General features: G+C 29.0%; 1 protein-coding gene across 1 annotated transcript in view; it reads left to right on the forward strand.

Moving 5' to 3' along the window:
• LOC107490028 (lupeol synthase-like) overlaps positions 1–9270 on the forward strand; it is a 56399-nt gene that overhangs the window by 45333 nt on the left and 1796 nt on the right. Inside the window, exons 16-18 of the mRNA XM_052261789.1 lie at positions 585–665; positions 8780–8863; positions 8969–9082. Of these exons, the coding sequence (XP_052117749.1) occupies positions 585–665; positions 8780–8863; positions 8969–9082 (279 nt within the window). The remainder of the gene's footprint in view (positions 1–584; positions 666–8779; positions 8864–8968; positions 9083–9270) is intronic.

Below are 9270 nucleotides of genomic sequence, written 5' to 3' on the forward strand. Positions count from 1 at the left end.
TATAATTTTATGAAATTTTTAATTAGATCTCTATATTTTTTTTAATTAGATTTTTGCACTAATTTTATTTTCAATTAGGTCCCTTTTGATAGTAATTGGTTTAATTTTATAGGGATTCAACTAAAAAAAAATTAGTTCAGGAATTTAAATAAAAGAAAAAAAAAGTGTAGAGATCCAATTAAAAAATTTTGGTGTAAAAACTCAATTAAAAAAAAGTATAAAAATCTAATTAAAAATTTTATAAAATTATAGAAATTAATAGAATAATTAAACTATAAATAAATTAGGATAAATTACACTGGATTTCTTTAAGATTAGAAGATATTATATGTGATTCATTTTGATTTATCATATTTAAATTGACCTTCAATTCATGGTACAATTTAGTAATTTACAATGGGTGTGGTCACATAAAGATTTCACTATTTCAGGTGCAGTGCAATGTATGTGACCCAAAATCCAAATAAGATTAACGTCATATTTTAATTTACGTATAAAAAAAACATGTGGTGTCTAGTAACTTTAGCTTTAGGAGCTTAATATATAATTTACCCATGAACTTAATTATATTAATTAACAAATAGGTGTATACAAATTTAGAAGGCAATCGTGCTAACGTGGTTCAAACTTCATGGGCTTTGCTATCCCTTATTAATGCTGGCCAGGTTAGTAATAATTAGCATATCTCCATATTCTTTATTCATAATTTTGAGACTTAAGAAATTAAATGGAAGGTTTATTAAAGATAGATTTAAATAGTTTACCTAATAACAAATCTTATTCTTGTAATGGATAATATAATGTTCAGGACCAAAAGGTTGAGAAAATAATAAACTGTGTTACCCAAAGAGAATACATGATATTAAGGATAGCATTAGATAATTTATTAGATAATTTGATTTTTTTAAATAATTAATATATGCTTAATTCTCAAAAAGAGAAGTCAAAAATAGGGATGGTAACAGAAGAGGACGGAGGATATCTCCCTATTCTCCGTCTCCATTTTCAGATTTGCTCCTCGTTCTTGCTCCTGATTCTTATCGTGAAGAAATATTGTTTTTCATTCTTATTTTTTTGTAGGACCCATTTCTCGTATGGTTCTATTTTCCATCTGATAGTTCTGACTGATCATTAATTTTTATAGGAATAGAGTTGCAAATATCCATCTTATACAAAAAAAACAAATATTTATATAAATACACTAAACGGCAGACAACGACTTCTTTTGAACTGACGCAGTGAGAAAAGTGACGGCGAGGCAGAGTACAGAGCAGTCGACGAGGTGGGGGACGCGGCACCGGAGAAGAGAATGGATGTGTTCTCGAAGAGGATAAAGAACGCCGCAAACAGAGAAAACAGCGTGGTAAAAGGTGACGGTGCCGTGAGAAGGGAGTGGTTATAAAGAGGTTAAATGGGGTATGTGAAATGACTAAAAAGGACTAGGCTATGAATTTCGGGGATTAGCGGGATGTAACAAGAATTCTCGCTCTCGGATTTTCACGCCTACTTTGAAGGAATTTTGCACCCCGTTTTCGTCCCTGCAAAAAATTTTCTACAATTAAATCCTCATTCGAAACAGTTCCCACTAGAATCTCCACATTTTAGAGAATTTTACCATCCCTAATCAAGAATACAAAGTTTTTTTAAAACAAAATATTCAAATATAAGAGCTACACAATTATACGGTTTAGGATTCTCTAATATGTACTCATAAAAACATTACTTCTCACTAAGGTTTTGAAAATCAGTTTAAAGTGATAGGTCAAACTGATTGAACCGTGAACTAAAAAAAATGATTTAGTCAAAAGATATAATCACCTATTTTAAAAATTGTGATTGAATTGTTAAACTGGCTGAAAATTGTTCGGTCGAATCAAACTGAGACTTGGCCAGTTTTCAAAAAAAAAACTCAGATGGTAGCACAAGAAGCAACCTAGATCCAACAAGTAGTGAGCAAAAAAGAAGGCAACTTGAAATGGCGAGACAAAGTAGTTCACACAACACAGTTCACAGCTACGCGGATGAAGCGAGGAGGCAAGGAGAAATGGCAAGGCGGAGGAGTAGTTCACAGCTTCACGCCACGCAGATGAGGAACATACCCGTACGAAATGCTAGGGGAAGAAGCGAGGAGAAACGCAAATCTTCAGTGTAGTTAAAAACGACATGGCAATGACACTGACAGTAATGCAGCAGTGACATTATTGGTGGTGCGGTGGGCACTGGAACACTGCTGCTAAGTTATTGTGGGTGTTGTTGAATGGTTTCCTTTTTAAATGATTCTCGATCCTCTAACTTGTGATGTCTAAATAACCAAGTTCATTAAGATTGACAAAGGAATGTAGAAGATCTCTAATTCGCAATATGCTTAAGAGAAATATTAATGGCTTATCCATCTTTTCTACTATTTTCAGTAAGTGGCTAAGCCTATGATGAACGAACACTGACACAATACGGAATACACGGATATGCGAATTTAAAATTTTTATAAGACCCGGGGATACCACATGAAATAATTTTTTAATTAGGATAAAGTACTAAATTAGTTCTCTACGTTTGAGCGTAATCCTATTTTGATCCTTAAAGTTTAAAGTGTCCTATTTGAATTCGAAAAAATTTCATTTAGTTTCAATGTAGTCCCACCATAAGGTCAAAGTTAAATAATTAACAGAATATCCTACATGACAGCAGTACAAGAATAAGGTCGATAATTTAGAGAACAAGTATAAGCTCCAACGACACAAAATCAACCATAAATGCATCAATATATTTATTTATCATTTTTCTTACAATTTAAATCAAATTTTTTTGGATTCAAATATGACACTTTAAACCTTAAGAACCAAAACAGGAATACGCCCAAATGTAGGGACCAATTTAGTATTTTACCCTTTTAATTATTTTTAATATCTTTTTATGATTATATAAAGTATTTAAAATATTTTTTATTTTAATAATATATACTATTTATAAACTCATTTCAAAAACACATATTAAGAATAAAATTGAACATGTCGACACATGATGGTATTTAAGTGTGTCCAAATGTGTTCATAATTTTTTTTTTATTTTTTATTAAGACACGATTAAATACAAAAAAACATGTGTATCAGACAAATGTCGATAAATGTCATGTTCAAAATGTGTCCGACATACGAACACGACAAATAAAAAAGTGTTTGTATTTCATAGGTTCAAGTGTGGTGCGGATCTCAGAGGGTGCTACTGATTAACAGCGGGGCTAAGTAACATTTAAAGTTTGTTAAAATTTTAACAATTGGGCCACTTGTAGCCCAGTAAACAAAGTGTATTTTTTTATAGATCCACTACACATCCAAACAATATTGTCATCCAAATCCAATCAAGTAGATTTAACACCAACAAAACCCACTTTCATTAAAAAGCACATGATTACACGCGCACACACCATTTATGTTATCATCGTCATCGTCGTCTTCTTTTTCTTCGCGTTCCTCCTTCTCCTCCTCCTACTCCTTCTCCTTCTCCTCCCGCTCTTTCTCTTTCTCTTTCTCTTTCTCTTTCTCCTTCTCCTTCGCATATTTTTTTCTCATCGTTATTCATTTGTTGATGTTATTATTATAGTAGAAAGTGAAGAAGGAAGAGGAAAAAGAGTTTTGATTTGTGCAGGAGAAGAGTTTTGAATTGTGCAGGAGAATGAGTACAAATGCACCTTAATTCATTCAAAAATGAACCGAAATTATATAATAATTGCGACACAATTAACTCAGAAATGAACCGAAATTACATAACAGACTATGATACAATTAACTCAGAAATGAACCAAAATTACATAACAATTGCGATACAACTAACTCAGAAATGAATCGAAATTTACCATCATGATTACAACACATAAACTCAATTCGAAAACAAGTGTACAAACAAGACTGAATCATGAACAAAAACATATCCAAAATCAATTTTGGATCAGACAACGTCATTAATATGTTTTTTTTTCTTTTTTGTTTGATATTTTTTTTGTTTAGTGAAACAAGAAGAACTATAAGAAAAAAAAGATGAAAAAGAAGAAGAATCAACAGCAGCAGAAGATGAGGAGGAAGATGAGAAGGAGTTTTGAATTTTGCAGGACAACGAGTCCAAATGCACCTTAATTCACTCAGGTATGAACCAAAATTATATAATGATTGCGACACAATTAACTCAGAATTAAACCGAAATTACAAAATGGACTGCGACACAATTAACTCAGAAAATGAACCGAAATTACATAACAATTGCGACACAATTTACTCAGAAATGAACCAAATTTACCATAATGATTGCGACACATAAACTTAGTTCAAAAATAAGCACACAAACAAGACTGAATCATGAACAAAAACACATTCAAAATCAATTTTGGATCAAACAACGTCATTAATATATTTTTTTCTTTTTTGTTTGATATTTTCTTCTCTTTTTTTTGGTCTTATTCCTCTCAAAAGAGTAAATCAAAAAGAATTTTGAGAAAATAAAATAAGAAGATGAAGACGAAGATGAAGAAGAAAAAGATGAAAAAGAAGAAGAAGAAGTAGAAGATACGGAGAAAGAGGAGAGATAGTTTTGGATTATGCAAGACAACGAGTCCAAATGCACCTTAATTCACTCAAAAATGAAGCTAAATTATATAATGATTACGACACAATTAACTCAGAAATGAATCGAAATTACATAATGGACTGCAATATAATTAACTCAGAAATGAACCGAAATTGCATAATGATTGCAACACATAAACTCAGTTTGAAAATAAGTACACAAATAAGACTGAATCGTAAACAAAAACACATCTAAAATCAATTTCAGACATATCAAAAATTCAACAATAACAATAACAATAACAATGATATGTATAACGAAAAACAATATGCATGCGCAAATTTGAAATGCATGCTTGAATTTGAAACAAGAAACGCGAGGAACAAGAAAACGGAAAAAAGAAGCCGTGATCTAAAATTGCTTGGATGAACTTGGATATTAAAATTGCTTGAATGTGGAGAATAGTTCATTTTTTTATTCATGAGAAATTTTTGTAATATTTATTTTATCTTTTTGTTTGTTATAAATTATATTTTTTTCTAATATTTTAACATAATAAATTTAATTTAAATATATATATATATATTAAAGAATATATAAAATATACCATTTTTAAAATAATATATTTAAATCAAATAATTAAAGATAATTAATATATATATATATATATTAAAATTTAAAAATGTAGAATATCACAAAAAAAATATCAACTTTGACATTTGATTATTTTATTTTCTATTTAACTTGTGTGTTATATTTATATGGAATCATAAAACTTATTTGGTCTATGAAATTTTTTGTTTTTGTTCATTAAATTTTGGTTGGGTCTTTTTCTTGGACTGAGTTCTCTTTTACTAGTTCCTATATAAAGTTTTGGGCTAACTCTAGCCATAGGTTCATCCTTATTCTCATAAGTGGACCAAATAAAATTTGGATAAATCAACAATATGAATGCATAATTTTTATGAAAGCTTTGGACCTAATATATTGGGCCTAGAAACTCGAATAAGTATTGTTGTGAGTTGGCCGAATAGAATTTTGTGCTAGTTTGAAAAGAGGTTAGAATGAAGACCATAGTTATCAGAACCGAACCGACAATAGATCCGGCCAAGTTACTGGGTCACTGGATCACTGGTTCAATCGGTGGGTCACAGGTTCAACCGATTAACCCGATCATAATTAAATAATTATATAAAATTTATTTTTTATATCAAATTAATTTATTTTCTAATTCATTAATTAATTAGTATCTATTACATTATTCAAATATATGTTAAAAAATATTAATATTAATAGATATCAAAAGAGAGATATAAACCTGAGATCACTAAAAGCAAAGAGGTGCTAAACAATAGCTTAGAGCCTTCTGCAGTAGTTTTCATCTTTTCACTGCTCAATAAAGCCTTCTCTTAATTTTATGTTACCATAAGGTATATATATATTTGAATATAATCCAATTGTTTAAGAAATTTGCATCCTCTAAATTTTAAATTTTCACTTTAGAGGATAAAGTGATATGACAAATCTTAAAAAATGTCAGAGAGGGACGAAAGCAAGTATTAGAGAAGGGGGCAATGCCCCCCCAAATAAAAAATTTTAATGTACAAAGGTCATTAATTTTTATATTAGCCCCTTTAATTTTAATTTTTTCTTCTTCTAATATTATACTTTTATGTTGGCCCCCTCCTAAAAATTACTCTAGCTCCGCCCCTGATGTCAGATGCTCACTGTCACACAAATACACAACAAAATTCTTTGGTACATTTTGAATATGTTTATGTGAAATTTTATAAAATCATCATAGATAATTCAAAGCCTTTGTAAATATTTAAATTAGCTCACTAATAAATAGGCTATGTAAATATCATGGTGTTAGGAACTTCTATGATAGTTTATTATACTGCATTTGGACATATTTCTACTTAGTAATATAAATAAGAGTGACACAATTTGGCCATAAAATTAAAGCGTTATAAGGTGATGCTTTTTTAAATATAAATTGTAATTTTATTTTACTTTTCTAAGTTACTTGCTTGTAAATAGTTTTGAGTGAAGCTAGTTTGGTTTAGGACAAGTACAGCACAGTGCATTAGAGAGTGTTTAGCTTATGACAGTGAATTATGACTCATTTACTATGTCCGTGACTCATCTTGGTTTTAAAATGGCACCATTCATCATAATCATAATAGTAAGTATATTTAATAAAAACCATAGCTTTAAATAATTGCCTTTTTATGTTTATTGATAATTTAATTTAATTAACTGAATGGAGCCGTGTTAATAGATAAATTTAGCCTAATTTTTCATGAATAAACTTAATAAATACTTTGTCTATTCTTGAAATAATATACTTTAATATTTTGAATTATTATTTCACAATAAATAACTTTTGTATGTCAGACTAGTACTTGTTAATTATTTAATAAAATTTGCAGTGGCATCTGAAGAGGAATGCACATTCTTTATGGGAATAAAGAACACTGTTAAATGTTAATCAAGCTATTGCATACGGCAAGAGCATGAATTTGGTGAGTTGCAACTTGCAACTCATATTTGACAATGATAAATATACCTCAAATATATAGGCAGGAAGTGTTTGGTGAGTGGCAGTGTATTAATGGAGTTTGATAGAGAAACATGCACTAAATTCATGATAATGTGATTGATGATGATAGCTATTAGCTAAGCCTTGATAGAATACATATACTCTTGTCTGAGTGAAATGTAAATCCACTCAACCAGCACAATATTCATTGTGCCATGGCCATACATGTTTCTTAGGCTTCATTTGTTTTTTTGGACTGAAACTAAAATTGAAGGATTAAAACCATAGTTATCAGAATTGATCCGACAATCGATCCGGCTAAATTATTGGATCACTGGTTCAATCGATGGGTTACAGGTTCAACCGGTTAACCCGATCATAATTAAATAATTATATAAAATTTATTTTTTATATCAAATTAACTTATTTTCTAATTAATTAATTAATTAGTATCTATTACATTATTCAAATATATGTTAAAAAATATTAATATTAATAGATATCATATAATTATCAATAACAAAAATATGTCATGATTAATAAAAAAATTTTACTTATCTTTTTTTAATTTATAGATATTTAACAAAGTTTAATTTTTATTTTAATAATGATATAATTAAAAAGTAATTAATTTAAGAAAGATTAAATATAAAACAAAAATAAATTAAATTAATATGACTAAAAGATAAGTAAAATATATTAAATTTGCATGACTAAAAGAATTAATACATAAGTTATTAATTAGGATATATCTAATAATTAATAATATATTTATTAAAAGATAGATTTAAGGACAGAAAGTAACCTTGTCCAAGTGGGGGCAAACTTCTTTTATAACTTGAATGTTTCAAATTCGAACCCCAGCGCTGGCATATGCTCCAAATTTTTGAGATTTGAGTGTGCGCGTGCTGACGTCAGCGGGTCCACCGGTCCGGTTCAATTCTCAATTTAGACCGGGTTTGATCGGGTTTTTCGAATTTGACCGGTTCATATACTTATCCGGTTAGATGATTAATCCGAATCGGTTTAAGATCCGGTTCATTGGTTTTTCGGTCGAACCAGCCGATCCGGTTCGAATTTGATAACTACGATGAAGACCAAAAAAAAAAAGAAAAGAAAAGAGGTTAGAATTACAATATAAAAAAAGAGGTTTGAATTAAAAATGAAAAAATAACGCTAAGACTTTAGTTTAAATGACAAATCATATGTCTCTTATGCTGCATTCGGGTTCAAAACTTGACGAAATCCAAGTATAAATAGAAATCGTTAAGTGTTAGATGTGTGAGTGTATAGTATAAATAAATTTATGATGTTTTTTAGTACTAGGTATTTGATTATGCAATGCACGTGAATTTGTGATATAATTTCTAAAATTAGAAATTGTCTAATTTATCTGATCAAAAATTAAATTAGAATTTGTTTTGTCTAAGGAATTTTTTTAACTACTATATAAAAATGCTCATGAGATTTTTAATTCTCTCATTAATATTTTCCTATTTTTATTGTCTTATTTATAAAAACTAGAAAACGAAATAAATTGAAAATAAAATGAAATCTTTTTATATTGAAAAATGAAAACATAAATAATGAATCAATTATTCAATGAAACCGAATATAGTTGCTGATTATGCTATTTGTTACTAATATATAATTTTAATGTTTTTTAAAAATAAAAAGGCTGAAATTGATCCCACACCCATACACCGTGGAATAAAGTTACTAATCAATTCACAAATGGAAGATGGAGACTTTCCTCAGCAGGTAATTAATTTTCACTAAACTAATTTAGTTACAATTAAAACACTTTAGCATCTTATATCTATGTTTCTCTCACTAATATTTTGTTTATCCATTAAAAAAATACAGGAAACTACAGGAGTGTTTATGAGGCACTGTATTCTAAATTACGCATCGTATCGAAACATATTTCCCATATGGGCTTTGGGAGAATATCGTCGCCGAGTTCTATATGTTTCACGTGTATATATGTGGTGCAAATGTGTAGTCCTTTCTTAATAAACATCTTATCTATGTTTTAAATAAAGGTGAATGCTATGGTACTTAAAAAGTGGTGTCTATTTATTAAAAGAGGTTAAAAGTTATTATTTAATTTAAAAAATATAAAAATAAATAATTTTAAAAAATCAAAACTTACTATAAAAAATAAG

Source organism: Arachis duranensis, chromosome 5 (genome assembly GCF_000817695.3).
Source record: "Arachis duranensis cultivar V14167 chromosome 5, aradu.V14167.gnm2.J7QH, whole genome shotgun sequence".
NCBI lineage: Eukaryota > Viridiplantae > Streptophyta > Magnoliopsida > Fabales > Fabaceae > Arachis > Arachis duranensis.